Raw genomic sequence first — 18,060 nt, forward strand, 5'->3', positions numbered from 1 at the left:
TTTCCCCCACACTTCTGCGTTGAGGAGCGTGATAGTTGATCTTCTGACAAACAAAAAAATACAGCAAATAAGACCAGATGCCAGAGAACGTGTCGAAGAGGCGCACCAACCAGGATGTGGACTATTGCATGGCTGCTGGCTGCTGCGGTGCCTGGGCTCCAAGATGGACGGATGGAGTGGATGTCTGGCTGTTCCACTCGGCGGCTGAGTCAGCCAGATACGGACGGGGGCAGTGACGTCGCTGGGCGGTTTTGAGCCTCAGGCACTGAGAGGCCGCAAACAGAACAAACGGGCGGCGGGAGAGTTCCAGTACTTTCTAGCATTCATCACTAGTGACTCGCCGGCGATCAGCAGCTAAGAGCAACCCGCCTGCTGCTGCAACTTCACTGTCTAGCCCTCCCGACATCATCCTTTCCCCATTACCTCCCTTATTTCGTTCTTGACGAGATTGCTACCTCCCCGTCTCTCTACTCAAATTCATCCTATCCGCTATCTACCATCATCATGCCCGAACTCCCCCAGGTCCACCCCGAAGGTGAGTTTACTCCCCCCTCTTGTCCCTCATTTCCTTCCCCGCTCTGGGTTTTCGTGCTGGGAGGTTTCGGCTACCGGGGAGTTGTCATGCCATACCATGGCCTTATTGTTCCCAATATTATCGCCCTGCCTATATTTCCATGCACACATTCATCTCTCCCGGCATGAGATACTGACAAGGGTATTTCACTAGTCACATGGGCTCAGCGCTCTTCGGACTCGGATGCCGAACGCAACTACCTCTACGTTAGCATCAAGGCTGCCGATGTTGCCCGTCCTGCCGCAACTATCGACATCAAGCCTACCAGTGTCACTTTCACAGGCGACTCCAAGAAGGGCGTAAAATACCACGTCTCCTTGGATCTGTTTGCCGAGATCGACCCCGAGAACAGCAAGGTCAACCACACTGACCGTGAGGTCGAGCTGGTGCTGCGCAAGAAGGAGCTCAAGGCAGAGTACTGGCCCCGTCTGCTGAAGACCACCCAGAAGATTCATTTCTTGAAGACCGACTTCGACAAGGTACGATACCGGTTCTAGTTTGCATATTCTTAGGAAACAGAGTGAGCTGACTACGAGGCAGTGGGTTGATGAGGATGAGCAAGACGAGGTGAACGAGGACGACTACGCAAACAACTTCGGTGGTTTCGAAGGCCTTGGAGGAGAGGGTGGTCTCTCTAACATTGACTTCTCCAAGCTTGGTGCCGGTCTCGGCGGTGATGCCGGTGCTGCTGGAGAGGAAGAAGAGGTACGTTGTCCACCAAAACCAACCGATTAATCAAGACATTCAGTCACTGACACCCTTACCAGGAGGAGGAAATGCCCGAGCTTGAGGAGGGCGAGGCTGAGGGTGCCAAGTCTTCCAAGATCCAGGAGGTTTCCTAAATGCTATGCCCTTCTACTGAGATAGGCAACGACTACTACGCAAGCAAGTAATCAAAAAAAAAGCAAATAATGCCGAGCGACGAATCCTGTAACCTTTGAGCTTTTCTTTGCTCATTGTTTTTCTTTCACCTATACTATACCGCTGATGATCACGGTTCATGGTTTGGAGCGACCTGGCGCACTTGGACAGGTTTCTGGCCTGCCTCGAGAGGCGAAGGGAAACGGAAAAGGAATTCTTAACTATTTCCTCTTATTGGTACTGAAATGACGAAATGACTAGCAAGGATTTCTCTTTTCCTCAAATGGCCCATTCCTGGACTGCGATCCATGCGTAGAAGAGATGCTGAGAGTCCGACCGAGAAACGAAGACTTGCGACCGGACAGTGTAGTAACACCACCACCATCTGTACAGAGTAGTTTGCAGTGCGTGTCTGTCGCGTGATTAAAAGCCCAGAAATTAGCGCCAATTGAACCAGACTATCGAGTTCACGTCTGGCGAACAGAATATGCGCAAAGGACAAGAACCTGTCTGGTGAGGAGTTTGGTCGGGACGGCGAGAGGAGAGGAACGAGGAGAATCCAACTCGATTGGCGGAGAGGCCGATTATGTGAAGTTGTTCCGCCACACTGGCAAACCCACACCGTGAAAAGTGTGGAGGAAACCTTGCACCTCCTCACGGATTGACCTCTCTCTCCCTTCCTCCTCATTTAGACAATCTTTAATATTTCCCCATCTTCTTTCCCCTCCCCATCAGAAAGACAGCCGAGGTGTCGTCAGAGTTCTTGACCTACTCCGTCGGGACGTCAGGTCGACCCCTCCTTTGGTGATTTTTCGTTGCGGTTTTCTTCCCTTTTGCGGCGCATCTTTTCTTCTTCCCTTTCTTTCCCCCCTCCCTCGACGTTGGATTTCTGTGGGAGGCTTTCCCTCATCGTATCGGCGCGCAAAAGTTATATATCCGGCATAGAATTTCATCGCTATCTTTTTAAACTTCATTTCTTTATACATATTAGAGGAGTGCAAATCTACAAAAATCCGCCAAGATGCCTCCCAAGAAGCAGCAGAATGAGCCCAAGAAGAAGAAGGCCACGGTCGAGGATAAGGTTCGAATGCCACTCTATCAATCGATATTGTCGACTAAATGCTAATCTACGATTTTGTACAGACCTTTGGCATGAAGAACGTACGTAACGAGCCCTTCTAGACCCGCATACCACTCCCTCAACCATCCATTATCGACTCCCGAGAAAAGAAAGTACAAGCCCACTGACCGGTATTTCTCTGTACAGAAAAAGGGTGGCTCGGCCAAGAAACAGATTGCTCAGCTACAGGCCCAAGCGGCATCCAACAAGAACGCCGATGCAAAGAAGAAGGAAGCCGAGAAGGCCCGCAGAGAGGCCGAGAAGAAGGCCGCCGAGCAGGCCAAGAAGGAGGCCTTGGAGCTGTTCAAGCCCGTGCAGGTTCAGAAGGTTCCCTTCGGTGTGGATCCGAAGACTGTGCTTTGCGTTTTCTACAAGCAGGGTAACTGTGAGAAGGGTCGCAAGTGCAAGTTCAGTCACGACGCGAGTGTTGAGCGCAAGGCGGCCAAGAAGGATCTCTACACCGATTCCCGAGACGTGAAGGCGGCCGAGGAAGAGGCGAAGAAGAAGGATACGATTGACGACTGGGATGAGGAGAAGCTGCGCAAGGTCATCCTCAGCAAGCACGGTAACCCGCGCACGACTACGGATAAGGTCTGCAAGTACTTCATCGAGGCTGTCGAGAACCAGAAGTACGGTTGGTTCTGGACTTGTCCTAATGGAGGTGACAAGTGCATGTACAAGCACAGTTTGCCCCCTGGGTATGTTTTGCTCGTTAAGCTCTTGACCTATGTTTACTACAGTTGCTGATGGACTACAGATTCGTTCTGAAGACGAAGGAACAGAAGGCCGCCGAGAAGGCTCTCATGGACAAGTCGCCACTGAACACCTTGACCCTCGAAGACTGGCTGGAAAGTGAGCGACACAAGCTGACCGGCAACCTGACACCCGTAACGCCCGAGACCTTCGCCAAGTGGAAGAAGGAGCGTCTTGACAAGAAGGCTGCCGAAGAGCAGGCCCGCAAGGCCAAGGAAACCACTGGACGGACACTGTTCGAGGAGGGCAACTGGCGTGCTGACGACGAGAGCAGTGACGAGGAAGAGGACGATGGCGCGTGGAACCTGGAAGCTTTGCGGCGCGAGACGGAGAGGATCCGCGAGAGGAAGGAAGAGGAACGCCTGGCAGCGCTGCATGGCACACCAGTGCCGGTTTCGAACGACGAGACGATTGCACAGGAAGGAGCTGGCTGAGTTCTATGCGATACTTCCCCAAGGACGCAAAAGGCACTTGGGCGAAAGGGGTTGCGGACCTCCCCCACACTGGGAACGGTGTCCCAAGCCGTCGTCCGGACCTGGGATGCCAATCGGGTTGATGGATGGTAGATACAATGCTGATTCTCTTTGGGTTCTTTGCATTGTGATGAAGATATACCAAACTAGATCGCCTTGTATCGTTGTCCGCGACTGGGTTGGATGGCTCTTGCGGTTAAACGTGAACGGTTGGTCGTGTCGCCTGGATTCCTGGTTCAAACACCGTTGGATCGGTGTAAGCTGAACAGAATCCAAATAGGCATGGATTGGGGCGGAGTGAAATATCAATGGGAGAGAAGATACCAGATTGATTGATTGAGAGACATCGACAGGGTCTGGAGGTTCGTTATCCAGGGGATGAACTGATTCATGATATGATTTGCTATGCCCGATCTGTACGTAGAACGTTTGTTTTTTTGGTTGAAATGAGCCAGCATTGCCCTGAACGTGCAAATGAAAAGTGCAATTGATCCAAACTATCTTGTAACACATTGACGCCGAATTGGACGGTCTGGCTTGTACCTTGCTGCTCCTGCTGCTGGAAACCCTCAGCTTACATTCCACGTCAGGGGAGGGTTGGAAGCTGTCTGTCTCACCCATGAATGTTGTCACTCGTCGGCTGCTGCTGCACGATCTTCCCAACTGATGCTCACCGATCTGTCCATGCAATCTCCACCATCCCTTTCTTCCCGATCGAACTATCCAGGAACGCCCGCCCATCCTCTCCCTCCGCGGATCTCACTATTCCCTCCTCATTCCCGAAGTCTCTTATCCCTCTCCACCATGGCGCACCCCAGTCCCCTCGACAAACTGAATACATAAGGTTAAGACGATGGCAGCTCAACAGTACCGCCACAGTCCCCTCGTTCCCAGTGGTCCCATCCCCACGCCGCCATGACCCAGTCCTTCGTCTCCTTCACCGCCGTCCTGTTGACGGGATTGCTGTCGCATTCCCAGCCTGCCGCGGCGGTGGGAATCAGCTGCGATCCAAACACCCGTCCATACTCAGCCTGGATGACAGATAGCGTCATTGCCCGACGAGATGCCATTCTAGGTGACTTTGCAGCAGGAGATGATATCTACCCGAATATCTCTCGGATCGGGCTGTTTGAGTCAACCGTCATCCGGTTGAAGGATTACTACGATGCCGATTCTTGCGGCCAGGTGGATTGGCACAGTTACACGCTGCAGGGCGCGGAAAGCCTTCTTCCGGCAGTGTTGAATGTTTCGTTTGATGTGAATGCTCCGCTCACTGTGTTTGCGGCGGGAGATCCTATGTATCACCAGTAAGTCATTCAATCTCACCACTTAACTGGCTGGCCTCAGGGACAATCAAACCGACATCTATATTGTTAGATACGATCGCGCGCCAAATGAGACCTACAAACAAGCCCTTGATACCCTTCACGATGCCTTTAACGCAAGAACCCGCGACTCAGAAGGTCGGACAACACCCGCGTCAATACCAACAACTCAATCCCATACTCAAAATCCGAAGCATACTAATTATATGAATATCCAGGCGCCTTCTGGTACTTCAACCCCTACCCCAACTGGGGCGTCCTTGAGGGCCTCTACCCTCTCGGCTCCTTCATCTCCATGTGGAAAACCTACTTCGAGCCCACTAACACCACCCTATCCGACTCCCTAATGCTCAGCCTCGATCTATTCAAAGACCACTGCCACGACGACTCCAGCGGCCTCCTCTTCCACGGCTACGACTCCAGCAAGACCGCCTCCTGGGCCGACCCCACCACCGGCGCGAGTTCCTACGTCTGGAACCGCGCTCTCGGAAACTGGTTCATGACGCTGGTGGATCTACTTGAACGATCAGGCAAAAACAGCGCGATTCTCAACGAGACGCAGCGCGACGACGTCTACACGAAATACTGGAATGTCGCTAACACGATCATCAACGACGCTGATGAGGAAACTGGATGCTGGTGGCAGGTTATGTTGCATGGTGGGGAAGAGGGCAACTATATCGAGTCTAGTGGATCAGCTCAGTTTGTGTATGGATTGTTGAAAGGTGCCAGATTGGGCTATTTGCAGGGGAAGACACCCAATGGAGTGGGATATACTGATGCGGCCGATAAGTGCTATAACTATCTGGTGAGCGAGTTTGTCAAGGAGGAGGCGGATGGCTCGTTGGGGTACAATGGGACTGTTGGGGATTGTGGATTGTATGATCCGACCTTTGAGGTATGAATTTCTTCTTCTTCCATTCTTTTGTGATTCGGCTGAATGCTAACGCAATTGTATTCTCAAAGTACTACACCACCAGACCCATCGAATACAACAACCTCTTCGGCACTTCGTCTTTCATCCTGGCAAGCTGGGAACATGAGATGTTTGAGACGGGGTATTATGATTAGCTAGCTAGCTGAGGTGGATTTACTTACTACTAATACTACTAATACCATTACTACTCGTTCTTGCGATATCTGGTAAATCCTATGACAGCTCTTATAATATACAATACCATCTAACAGCATTACTGAGGCCGATGATAAAATAGAACGACTTCACAGATAAATACATATAATCAACAAATCAATGCAATTATATTAATCTTACCCCAGAATAAATGCTACATCTAGATAGTAGATGGGACGTCGGAGACAAAAAAAAAAAGGTGTGGAGAGGGGCGGGAAGGGGGAGGGGAGGAGTCATTGAGTTTGAAACCATGTCTGAGCGTAGGTTACAACTTGAGACATGAAGATATAGTATCTGCAAGGGGGGGAAGAGGGGTAGTGCTATTGGGAAGTGGGAAGGGGGATAAAACTGAAGTTTAGTGCTGGTCCTGGAGACTTAGGCAAGTTAGTTTTTAAGCAGGGTCTTGAGACAACTTAAGTTCGTGACTATTGATTTAGGTCTTGCATCCTTGGACGACCTTGGGTGACAGTTGCAGTGCTCAGCTGACCCTCTTGAAGAAGGTGGATTAGGGTCTTGAGGTGACCTAAATCTTCTTTTACAACTTGCATAGCAGAGTACGGAAAGTCAATTTGCCTATGGGATGTTCAAGGAAACAATAAAAAAATTCCGGTCAAGACATTGCAATTACGCAGACAGGCAGAGAGTCAGTCAAAATCTGGCTTAGCACTAAAGTGATATGTTAAGATTGTGCGGACCAAGTAAGAGATATCCCATGTTCTCATCTCATTGCAGTCATCACTTTCATCATTGTCGATCATTCTGTTGAAATTGGCCGTTCACATAAATATCTATTTATATATGTACGGCGCACCGATAATAACCATCCTTTTCAGTTCTTGAGAGGCTCTTGGGGCGAGCGCAGAACATCCTCGAACCACTTGTACGACGGGACCAGACTGTGAGGGTATCCCATGTGGGGTAGTCCATGGAAGAATCTAAGGGGCGATCATGGTTAAGGACTAGGCAAATGCGGAATTGGAGGGAGCTGACTGACCTTCCCTCTTTGGGGCTTCCGTGATTGAAGAGCATCAAGCAGTCTTCGATGGGGGTGACGCCATCATCCACACCCTGCATAGCATGGGTCAGTATCATACAGAAGATCGCGGCTGTATCGGTCTTACGTTGAGCAGCAACAGTCTGCAGCTAGGCTGATCCAAGATGCCCGTCTCTAGAAGAGAGAACTTCTTCTGGCCATGCTTCTTGAAATCCTCCGGGTTGGAGTAGCCGTACTTCTTGGCCCAGGCAGGGGTGAGCCTACAAAATGTCCCATTAGTGTCGTTAGCAATGACACACGTGGTCACAGTACTTACAGGAATGGGTACTCGTGGTCATCAACACGGCTCAACCACTCGGGGTCCAGGAAGTAATGGCAGCCCGGTCCGTGGGCGAGAGTTCCCACGAAGCGATCACGGTGGGTATGTGCAGCCCGGATGGCGTAGAACCCACCAGCACTTAGACCCCAGGCAGCAACCCGGGACATGTCGAACTCCGGACGAGTCGCCATGTAGTCGAGAACGGTAGTCCACTGACGGTCCGCCGATTCGGGGTCGCTGGGATCGGCAGGCGAGTCCGCGGTACCGGGGATCTCACAGATAACTGTTGCCCAACCCCGGTTGATGATCTCATGCGTACGCTGACTGTTGTCGGGACGGTATCCATCCAGACCAGTCATTAGAACTACAACTGGGACGGGGTTCTCCGCCGTCGCATGTTCCGGGACACGAACAAAAAGGGGAACATAGGCTCCGTCGGTGGCCGACTTATGCTTGTGCGGGATGATGACCTCCTGGATGGTGGGCTTCCAGAAGGATGCTGCCTTCAGATAGACCTTCTTCTGGCGGTTGAAGGCCTCTTTTTTGATGTCTTCTCTGGTCGGGTCGACATATGGGAAGCGGGAGATACGGTAGACCACAGCAGCTCTTCGGAGCAAGTCAGATGCCATCTCCACATTGTTGTTGTTCAAAGCAGCTGACGCCTTATTTTCGAGTGCCTCAGCAACCGGGAAGAAAGCCTGCGTGTAGGCATCGGTGTAGGCATCGTTGATATTTTCCTATCTAGAAGTGAGTATTTTACCCTTGCGCTCGTAAGGCGCACATGGCAAGATTATGATAACCTACATCGATAAGCTTTTGGAAGATAGGTCGAAAGTCTTCGATGGCACCGTCGTGAAACGGATAGACTGATTTTTCACACTGCATGCTACGTTAGATAAGACCTGGCTGAGCGGTTGGCCAACCACTGAGCAAGGGGTGGTGATGCCGACCACCAGTGAAAACTTACTGCAAACTTCCACTTCGTTTCCCAGAGAGCTTTGATAGAGCCCTTGTGGGGGTAAACGGTGTTGAACTTCTCGCCGAGGATCCAAGGAGCCATTGTGTTTGCTTGCTTGTTCGCGCCGTCCAGTCTGTGAGTAGACAATGTGAAGATTTACAGTTCAGGCGGGAGACAGCATTGAAGGACCCTTTTTAAACGTAGCCCATTCAATGTAAGGTACTCACGGCGAAACTTGCCGACTGGGTTGCACATGAACTCTCCTCCAAACCTTGTGACATCACAACCACCATTGAGAGTACTTAGGGCTACAAACGCAGGGGGGCTGACCAATCCACGGCCGCTGAGGGAACAAGGGGCGTCACTGTCTGTCTCGGGTCTCGGACAATCGGTAAGGCTTGACACACTGTTCCGCTGACAGAGGTTGGGGTGAGAGTTTGCTTTGGGTGGCAGTAGTTGAAACTCCCTTGCCTGCGTTGTGCCATGTTGACGACTTTCCGCTATACCAGATCATGCTTTAAGTCCCAGGCATCCATGTTCGAGCCCAACCAAGAGCTTCTACTTGGAAGGAAAGAGACCGCTAATCCGGGAGCCTAAACTTCTTGGAGTATGTGTTGCTGCACAATTAAAGTAGATCGAAGCGGTCGATTGCCGAGGATAGACGTGATTGGTTGGCGTACATATTATACTCATTGCAGCTTAACTAGAGTCAGAAATACTTCATGTAAGTGCTCGATGTTGAGAACATCGTGGTAGCCACCTGGTGGACCCAAATATGTACTGCCTACGGGTGAACAGGGCATGTTCACAACGGTAGTTCTTTCATCGAGTGAATGCCTTGCATCCCCCCGATTCCAAGGCGGAAGGCGCATTCCAATGCCTGCTGTCGCGGTCTGGATGAGGAAGGATTGTTCTCTGCTTCAAGGTCTCGGTCGCGGAGCAGTGGTATGGTCAGTTTCGACCAAGCAAATATGCTTTGACAAAAGAGGCCAAGTATTCCGAGGCCGGAGACTTCCAGAGGCCTATTGGCACAAGAAGAGGAACACAAAGCATGGAGACTTACTCTACTCCGTAGAGAAGGCATCAAGGGCTAGCGTGCAGACAACGACATTGAAGCGAGTTACTGTTGCAACAGTAGTGCTCGGACATCTATCGCACAGTGCCTTGCGATTTGGCCCCCTTCATAGCTGAAGTAACCGCCATTAGGCGTCAATGTATCCAGCTATCCAGAACCAGACAAGTGTGCCAATACCTCAGGAATTTTCTTGCCGGGGCATCCTGCATCTCTGAACTGGGAAGGTATCTGCATGTAGGAGAAGCTGGCCGACTCCCTACTTCTCCTTCCCCATCCCTTGAAGCAAGGACAGGTTACATGCTTGCATTCTATGTCTATGCTGGAATGATTTCCCCCGGGCGGCGACTGAAAGCACGACTCGCATCGGATCGGCTCATTTGTAGGCTTGCGCTCCGGCCATGCGAGAAATGTTTGTTTGGATCTGATGCCGAGGCGGCGACACCGACGAGGCATCCAAGTCGCCAAGGGTTCCTTTCCTTGTTGCTCCGCGGGCTGAACTAACTTTTTGTTCATAATTTAGCAGCCCGAGCAGTTGTCTGTACATACTTATTTTCGACTTCCCTTCAGGAATTGCTCCGAAAGTCTGCGCCCGCGTCCGGTGAATGCTATACTTGAAGCCGCGGCAATGATCCGAACCCTCATCACGCTCGGCCTGTACGGGTTCGTCCAACAGGTATCGAGCAAAGATGTGTACCTGGATTGGAATATAACTTGGGTGACTGCAGCACCGGATGGGTATGCGAGGCCTGTGATCGGCATCAATGGACACTGGCCTTGTCCTCAGATCGACGTCGATGTTGGCGATAACCTCATCGTCGACGTGTACAACGGGCTGGGTAACGAGTCCACCGGAATCCATTGGCATGGTCTCCATCAGAACTACAATGGGTACATGGACGGTGTCCCAGGAGTCACTCAATGCGAGCTCCACCCCAACCAGCGGATGCGCTACATTGTTCCGGTAAGCTGACCCTGCTTGCTGGATCAGTACCTGAACTGCGCCTTCTGACCCATGGATCTAGATCAACCAAACCGGCACATATTGGTACCACTCCCACGAGCCCGGTCAATATCCTGATGGGTTGCGCGGACCCATCATCGTGCACGATAATGTTCCTGCGCCGTATCACTATGACGAGGAAATGACTCTCACTCTATCAGACTGGTATCATGTACAAATACCTGTCTTGCTCGATGAATTCATTGTTCCATCGGACCATGCCCCCTATGGCGGTCAAGAGCCACTGCCTGATGCGGTTTTGTTCAATGACATGCATAACACCAAGATCAGCGTCAAGCCCGGCACGACCTACCTGATCCACGTTGTTTGCATGGGAAACTTCCCCGGCCATGCACTCGTCATTGACGACCACGACATGACCATTGTTGGTATGGATGGCATTGCAGTGGAACCGCATTTTCTTCCACCCCAGTATCTGCGTGTGGCCGTTGGGCAACGAGTCGACATCCTCCTCACCACCAAAAACGATACTAGCAAGAACTATGCGATCTGGGACGGCCTCGATATTGACGAAATGTTTGTTCAAGAGGGAAGGAGCCCACCTCAAGGGTACAATCCCAACGGCACCGCATGGCTCATGTACAATGAAGATGCTCCTTTGCCTCCTCCACCAGTGATTCATGTCAACAATGCAAGTCTGGACTTCCTCGACGATGTGACCTTGACACCGAGAGACCATCTTCCGTTGATCGACCCAATACAACACCAATTCATCTTCGATGTCTACCCAACCACAGTGGATGGAAAGCCCGCCTACAGCATCAACAATATGACATATAACGCTCCCGACTCTCCCACGCTGTATACTGCCATTTATTCTGACCCTGAGGCTTGCATGGACCCGGACCTTTATGGGGATGTGAACCCTTTTGTTGTTAATTATGGTGATGTGGTGGAGATTGTTCTCAACAACCACCATGACAACCTCCACCCGTGGCATCTCCACGGTCATGATTTCCAGGTGCTGCAGCGTACCTACCCGTACGGTGGCTTCTTTGATGGCTACCGTAACGTTTCGGCGACTCCCATGCGCAGAGATACGCTCATGGTGGAGCCTCTGGGACATTTCGTGATTAGATTCCGTGCAATGAATCCTGATAAGTATTCCCTCGCTGCAGATTAGATGTCTCCAAACTGACGTTGATCGGTCAATTACGCATCTGGATGTTCCATTGCCATATTGAGTGGCACGTTGAGATCCGCCTCATGGCGATCATTATCGAAGCACCGGACCAGCTGCAGAACATGACTATACCGGATGATCACCTCAAGATTTGCGGAAATACCCAACCCAGCAATTGGGCCCCATTGGCTCCTTCGCCATAGTCAGCCCGACCCGGCATCAGGTATGAGTGCCGTTGATATGTTCTAAAACTTACTGACTTAGTCCAGAAAGAGCCAATTGGCCACGCACACAACATCTCTATCTGTTGACAATGCAGGTTTTGAAGCCACTATACTTTGTCAATGTGAGTGTTACAAGGATCTGAGACACATACACGAGACCCGCTGGCGATCGGGAGACTCGACCTGTGTGAATGGGCCCTTCCGATGTTTGGATATGCTTTAATGTCCGTGGCGACCATATTCCGTGATAAGTAATGTTACGAACAATAGACGAAAAGTTGTATCATCTTTCTTCTACCGAAGTTGCAGCTGCCATGCAGTTTTCACTCATAGATTTGTATGCCGCATGTACTTCCTGTAGCGCAATAGCCGAGCGACTTTCTGTAGTCAGGCGGATCTCTCAGGTGGGCAACTCTATAGCGAGGCTTTTGCCTTTATTAATCCGTTTTGTCGCATCAAGTCGTAAACATCCTCTGCCACACCCCAGGACAATTCAAAACCACGACCCCCAGCTCCGTATGCATGAACTATCACTTCCTGACCTTGATTTATCTTCTCCACTTCAATCCTCATGCCCCCCTCTCGTGCTGGTCGACGGCCAACAATATCACGAATCACATCGAACTCTTCTTTACTTCCCTCCTCGAAGGGAAACCACTTGGCAGCATTCGCCAATAGCTGGGCCCGTGTTTCCATTGACGGATTAGGATCCCAATTATGCGGCTGCTTCGTGCCCCCAATAATTGTCCCACCACCCAATGGGCGTGGAATACAGAAGGACCACGAGCCATCGCTATTCTGTCGAGTGATAGTAGCCGAGCAAGGATTCCTCACCAGACACGTTTGCCCTGAATAGTGAGTCAGCAACATCAAGATCCTCCAAGAGAAAACAACCACTCACCCCGAATAATATAACTCTTTTCATCCCCAAACCCCAACCCAGAACAATTAACCACAGCCCTCACCCTCTCCGCGAGATAAAACCCCTCCCTCAAATCTACGAACGTGTACTCTTTCACCTCCCCACCCCTCAACACAAACTCCCTCAACAACCACGCACAATACACGGGAGAATTCACCACAAACGTCTTATACTTCACAGCCCATTTCACATCCCCCGGCATCTGCCCGGGCTGTAAGTACTCAAACCCATCCAAATGCCCATACGCAGCCTGGATGTTCTTCTCGTTGAGGTACTCCGCCGGCGGGTTCTCGAGGTATTCAATGCCAGTAGTGGACTGAACACCTGCGCCCGGCTCCTGAGCCGCGAGTGTCTTGAAGTGTGCATAGGTGCGGCGGGCTTGTGTTTCTTCTCGGGTGTGTTGGGCGTTGGAGCCAGGGACGGGACGGTAGTGGGCGCCTGCCCAGGGTGAGGCGTAGTTTAGGGATGTGCTGTGAGGAAAATCTCGGGCTGCAATGAGGACGCGTTGGGATGGGGAGAGGCGTTGTTGGATGTAGAGGGCTGTTGTGAGGCCGATTATGCCGGCTCTGTTTGGTTGGAATGGGTGGGGGTGGTTAGTGGTGCTGTTGTTGTGGTTGAGGGGGTGGCATTGGGATACGACGTACCCTATTACGACAATGGTTTCTTTTTCGGCCATTATGCTGTGATTGTGATTGTCTTTGCAGACTGGTTGGATTGTGTGTATGTGTGTATGCAAGTGGTGTGATGATAGTGTTGGCGGAGATTGAGGGGATGATAAGCGTTTCTGGAACCGGTTCCCCGCACGCGGAGGAATTGAGTCACACTTTGCGCCGGCCGGTGTGCATTGCGTCTTTCATAGCTATCAATCGTTACGCTTTTGGTCAATGGCTTAGTACTACTGCAAATGGCTACGCAACAGGTGATTAGTGATGTGGCCATGGCCTGATTGCGTGCAGAATCACCCGGACAACTATCTATTGTTCGGGGATAGATACGAACTATAGCTAGTATTCCGAAGTGAGCGTGGAGATTAAACAGAATACGATTAAGCTGCTATTCGGTTCTAGCTGCAATTAGCAAGGCTAGAACAGCCGGCACTGACCATTTATCTATCTGCTATCTAAGCTCTCCGAGTATCGGCTTCCGCCTGTCTCGCTTCGTCACGTCCACCCTGTGCATAACATGATGGCGGTCGTTAGAACTATCTGGTCATCAAGTTGGACCAGCCCATGATGCACGTCGCAAGCCAATATGCAGCTCGACCTGGCCTGCCAGGTAGCGTTGCCATCGCATGGACTTGCACAACATCAGACAGGATGATCGTGCTCGGACGCAGTGGGACCAGACGAGCTCCTCGTTTGTAAGATGAAGACGAACTGAATCCGCATCCGCTAGTAAGCGGTGCTTGGGGTATATCTTCGTGAAACGTCGTACTGTGGCGTGGTATCAAACACACATCTTCTTTCTTTTTCTTTTGTTGCCTTGCTTTTTTTACCAGGCTTAATCCAAAGCATCGGGCAACTTCTCGATGGTGAATTTGCCCCTAGCAACCTTCATGATCGGAACACCAGGAATCTTGCGCAGGCGGCGACACAGATCTTGATCATTGGTCGCCACAATGTAAATTCTATGCTTGGTCACCTACAAGAGTCGTTAGCGCGCTGTGCTACCCAAGAAAAATTTGAGTAACCACTCACCCGATCCACGATACAGTCATCTGCATAGGTACCCTTGTGAGAGCACTTAACCCTAGACCACCGAGGGTCTTTGGCAACCCGAAGTGCGAGGCGGTACTTGTCACCCAGCTTTTCCAATTCCGCGATAGTGCAGTCTGAGAAGGTCGGAATACACTTCGCGTACAGCCTGCAGCCAGTCTTAGCATATATCCAAAGTCCAAATAGTGTTCCAACTCACAAGTCCATCATCGAAGTAAGTAGGTCCTGCTTGGCTCGAATGGCGTGGGAAACAAAGTTGGTATCGACCAGCACGTGGTAGGGAGGGCCAAGGGCAGTGTTCGCGGCAAAGAACATGTTCGAAGGAGCTTGGGTGACTTGTCGAGTCAGCTGATCCTCCTTGGGCGTCTCCTTTTTCGCTTCCGGCTTCTTCAGTCGCTCATCACGGGCTTTGATGGCGCGCTTCATCTATAGATTCAGTAGGATCAGTTTCCGTTCCGTATCTGCTGCGAAGCCACAGAGACATACCTGCGCGAACTTGCGAGTCTTCTTTTGCACACCCATTTTGTGATAATAGACCTTCGCCGCTAAACAGAAAGAAAAAGTACACCAGCGGGGAACGGGAGCGGTATTCGTTGCTATCGATATCGTTGAGCCCAGAAGATTTTGGAGAAGGCGGAAAATCAGATCACGGGCCGATGTTTTGCCGCGATAGCCAGAGTCAAGTAGTTCCGCTATCATGTGATCTACCCGTGACCGCTTGTTGCGTTGCACGGCATCCCCGTCCGGCTAACTGGAAATAGTAGTTCCCTGTCGCGAAGTCTAGAGCTTCTTGTTACTCTCGTTGGCATCATCGGAAGGAACGTAAAGGCCCAGGTGTATGTACAGTTGCACTCTGGCTCTAGCTGAAGAGTATTCGTCTAAATATTAGATGACCATAATGCCATTGTCCCGAGCGTGACACAGACTGAATCCTACCGTGCACGAGGCATCTTGGTGGATGATGAATTTCAGTCAGTCTCCGTTCGCCATTATGGGCCGAATGCCTGCCTCTCCCGATGCCTTTCTTATCACATCCAAGGAAGAGGCAAAATCTCATCACCGTCCGAGCTCCTCAACCACCCCCGCAATGTCTAAGCCCCGGGACCTCCCACTAGTCCCGAAGGACGCCAGTCACAGCGCAGCTTCTAGTTGATCTCATCACATTGCATGCACAGGCCGTGCCCATCTGTGGAAGGGCTATTTTCGACTCCATACTCCGTATACTAGTCCAGCCATGTATGTATGTCTTAGCTGGATGTGCGTAGAATTGTTGTCTCACCAGCTCCGACTGTGACCGACCGTTCAGATCGTTAGCTCCTGTCAGTGTCAAATGAATCGCCGATGAAGGTACACCATATTGCGGCCATCTGAAGTATTCGGCCTTCCCAAGGGAAAATAACAAGGTCGTGTAGACGGTGATGGTTTTCGCATTCATAATCCTAGCGTATTTTCAGTCTGGAAATTGTTGTGGTAGAGTAGTACCATCGGTTACTACACCGCCATAGTATATACTAACCATGTAGCGCCACTATCCATCTTGAGAAGGGTGAGCGCAATTCAGATGGTATCGGTAATAGGCGGCCTTACAGCACTTGCAATGATGGCTTTTTTTTCGGTTTATCTTCAAGGTTTAAGGATAGCACCTGCGTGCGCCATCTTATTTCCACATTTTCAAGGCAAGATTGTAGTATGTCTCCTGTTTATTTCGGTTCTTCTACGTACTATTTCAGTGTTCCAATCCACGTAAGTACCCAAGTATATCACGTACCTCAGTAGTTCCGTCCCCAGCACGTCGAGGGATGTGATTCAAAGTCCCACAGTACATCACCCAAGATTAGCCACAATCCTGCTGACCACACGGGTTGAGCAGTCGAGGGGAGGGTTCGGCGATACCAGTCAGAGCGCTCATTTACGCGCCGAGCAGGTCACTTGAGGGCGACTCCAGGGCGGGTGCCGGCGCTGATTGGCACAACCGAGTGATGAGGCCTGCAGCGTGAAGAAACGCCCTCTGCAGTCCGCAAGCCAATCAGGCCTGAGGAGCCGGCGGGAAAGGTCCCTGACAGCAGCCGCTGGCCATGCAGAACTCCCCTTAGGTAAGGTATTGTATACCTCTGCCTCCCATACCAAATCTTAGTACTAACTAAGTCACTGGTACTACTCCAGCCCCGCCTGGGAAAAACGGACGCATGCAATAGGATTGAACTAACCACCACCCACAACTCCGTACTAACTACTAACTCACCTCACTAGTATGGCCCCCGTCCGATTCTCTCTCTCACTCCCTCACCCCCCCATTTCCCGCCCATCTTTGACCGGTGCAACAATTGGCGCTCATCTCATCTCCTTCATTTTTAGTCTCAAACTCTTTCCTATCCACCGATTGCGCTTCATGTTGATTGTGGGCGGCATCGTTCGATGATTAGCCCGCTTGATCTTCCTATAGCTCCTGGTTAGCCCGCCAACGGCGTAACACGAAGATGACTGAACTCCTCTCGCAGCCCCCCCTGGTCAGACGCGGCAGGATCGACTGGCAGTCTGCTTTGCACTCCGGTTTCCACGTCCCGCTGCTGCATGCTTGTTGGTGTGCCGCTGATGGAGCCACCGACAGCTCCTCATGTCGCTCGACGGGTCTTATTTGCTCTCGTCCGCTAATTAAGTCGTTGAACGCCCTGCTCGTCCCATATCGATGATATCCTGGTCCATGGAAGCGCCGTCCACTCCCCTTGGCGCTAGCTCGTGTTGCTTGATGGCTGGAGATTTCGATCGACTCTCTCCGCTGCCTTCGGAGACGTCTCAGATTTCACAGGAAACTCTCCTTGATGACCACACAACGGACTCTCAAGGCTGGCGCCTTCAGGAGAATAATAAGGAATAAGAGTCCACAGGGCCAGAGCACGACTATCAGTCCATGCTCTGCGTGAATCCTGTGTTTTGTGTTAGTGCAATCGTTCCTCATTTTACTTTTTGCTCCCCTCCCCGCCTCTGCCCTGGTCTTCCTTATTATCTTTCCCCCCTCCACAATTCGTGCCAGCAACGTGGTAGCCTGCCTAGTGCGTTGTATCCCTGGTCGTTCCACTGCATCATTCTTTGTCTTTCATTTGCATTTTTGTGCGTCTGCCTTTTTGTTCGGTTCGGATTTAGCGCGCTATCACCATCGTCTGTCGCTGTACCCTGCTATAACCTCGCTTCTTCCTCGCCACCCCCAAACCCCAAGCCTGTTGAGACGAAAGGCCGTCATTCGGATCATTCCTCTTACTCGTATATCAGCACTCTAACTGTTGTCTTCTCAATTCTCTAGTCAAATGTCTGTTGAGATCACGTTGAAAATTGTGTTCTCGAGTCGGTAGTCATCTGAAGCAGTGACGTTTCGTTGGCTGTCCTGAGCGGGACTGCACTCATTTGGTGCTCGTATCGTTCTTGTCTTGTCCTACGTGCCAATGGGAGGTTTATAATTACCATTGCTCGTTTTGG

General features: G+C 51.1%; 9 protein-coding genes across 9 annotated transcripts; 6 read left to right on the top strand and 3 right to left on the bottom strand.

Annotated features, from left to right (window-relative positions):
• Positions 1 to 504: 504 nt before the first annotated feature.
• An14g05320 (uncharacterized protein) lies at positions 505 to 1,416 on the top strand (the record flags this gene model as incomplete). The annotated part of the gene is made up of 4 exons (XM_001401118.3): positions 505 to 535; positions 728 to 1,053; positions 1,115 to 1,279; positions 1,342 to 1,416. 4 exons carry the CDS (start codon positions 505 to 507, stop codon positions 1,414 to 1,416), a joined length of 597 nt encoding a protein of 198 aa, XP_001401155.1.
• A 1,040-nt stretch (positions 1,417 to 2,456) lies between these two features.
• An14g05330 (uncharacterized protein) lies at positions 2,457 to 3,742 on the top strand (the record flags this gene model as incomplete). The annotated part of the gene is made up of 5 exons (XM_059744286.1): positions 2,457 to 2,516; positions 2,579 to 2,596; positions 2,703 to 3,029; positions 3,057 to 3,253; positions 3,313 to 3,742. 5 exons carry the CDS (start codon positions 2,457 to 2,459, stop codon positions 3,740 to 3,742), a joined length of 1,032 nt encoding a protein of 343 aa, XP_059602351.1.
• A 954-nt stretch (positions 3,743 to 4,696) lies between these two features.
• Positions 4,697 to 6,337, top strand: An14g05340 (uncharacterized protein; the record flags this gene model as incomplete). The annotated part of the gene is made up of 5 exons (XM_059744287.1): positions 4,697 to 5,088; positions 5,159 to 5,244; positions 5,325 to 6,004; positions 6,182 to 6,249; positions 6,295 to 6,337. The coding sequence occupies 5 exons, from the start codon at positions 4,697 to 4,699 to the stop codon at positions 6,335 to 6,337; spliced, it is 1,269 nt and encodes a 422-aa protein (XP_059602352.1).
• Positions 6,338 to 7,067: 730 nt separating this feature from the next.
• An14g05350 (uncharacterized protein) lies at positions 7,068 to 8,611 on the bottom strand (the record flags this gene model as incomplete). Its single annotated transcript, XM_001401121.1, has 6 exons — positions 7,068 to 7,173; positions 7,233 to 7,306; positions 7,360 to 7,492; positions 7,549 to 8,288; positions 8,356 to 8,430; positions 8,519 to 8,611. 6 exons carry the CDS (start codon positions 8,609 to 8,611, stop codon positions 7,068 to 7,070), a joined length of 1,221 nt encoding a protein of 406 aa, XP_001401158.1.
• Positions 8,612 to 8,762: 151 nt separating this feature from the next.
• On the top strand, positions 8,763 to 10,085 carry An14g05360 (hypothetical protein; the record flags this gene model as incomplete). Its single annotated transcript, XM_059744288.1, has 4 exons — positions 8,763 to 8,917; positions 9,038 to 9,116; positions 9,308 to 9,643; positions 9,732 to 10,085. 4 exons carry the CDS (start codon positions 8,763 to 8,765, stop codon positions 10,083 to 10,085), a joined length of 924 nt encoding a protein of 307 aa, XP_059602353.1.
• Positions 10,086 to 10,209: 124 nt separating this feature from the next.
• On the top strand, positions 10,210 to 11,931 carry An14g05370 (uncharacterized protein; the record flags this gene model as incomplete). The annotated part of the gene is given in 3 exon segments (XM_059744289.1): positions 10,210 to 10,545; positions 10,607 to 11,706; positions 11,724 to 11,931. 3 exon segments carry the CDS (start codon positions 10,210 to 10,212, stop codon positions 11,929 to 11,931), a joined length of 1,644 nt encoding a protein of 547 aa, XP_059602354.1.
• Positions 11,932 to 12,366: 435 nt separating this feature from the next.
• An14g05380 (uncharacterized protein) lies at positions 12,367 to 13,550 on the bottom strand (the record flags this gene model as incomplete). The annotated part of the gene is made up of 2 exons (XM_059744290.1): positions 12,367 to 12,800; positions 12,854 to 13,550. 2 exons carry the CDS (start codon positions 13,548 to 13,550, stop codon positions 12,367 to 12,369), a joined length of 1,131 nt encoding a protein of 376 aa, XP_059602355.1.
• An 824-nt stretch (positions 13,551 to 14,374) lies between these two features.
• Positions 14,375 to 15,111, bottom strand: An14g05390 (uncharacterized protein; the record flags this gene model as incomplete). The annotated part of the gene is made up of 4 exons (XM_001401125.1): positions 14,375 to 14,515; positions 14,572 to 14,737; positions 14,789 to 15,015; positions 15,076 to 15,111. 4 exons carry the CDS (start codon positions 15,109 to 15,111, stop codon positions 14,375 to 14,377), a joined length of 570 nt encoding a protein of 189 aa, XP_001401162.1.
• A 2,386-nt stretch (positions 15,112 to 17,497) lies between these two features.
• On the top strand, positions 17,498 to 17,887 carry An14g05400 (uncharacterized protein; the record flags this gene model as incomplete). Its single annotated transcript, XM_059744291.1, has 1 exon — positions 17,498 to 17,887. One exon carries the CDS (start codon positions 17,498 to 17,500, stop codon positions 17,885 to 17,887), a length of 390 nt encoding a protein of 129 aa, XP_059602356.1.
• Positions 17,888 to 18,060: the final 173 nt, after the last annotated feature.

This window comes from Aspergillus niger, assembly GCF_000002855.4.
Source record: "Aspergillus niger supercontig An14".
In the NCBI taxonomy this organism is placed as follows: Eukaryota; Fungi; Ascomycota; class Eurotiomycetes; order Eurotiales; family Aspergillaceae; genus Aspergillus; species Aspergillus niger.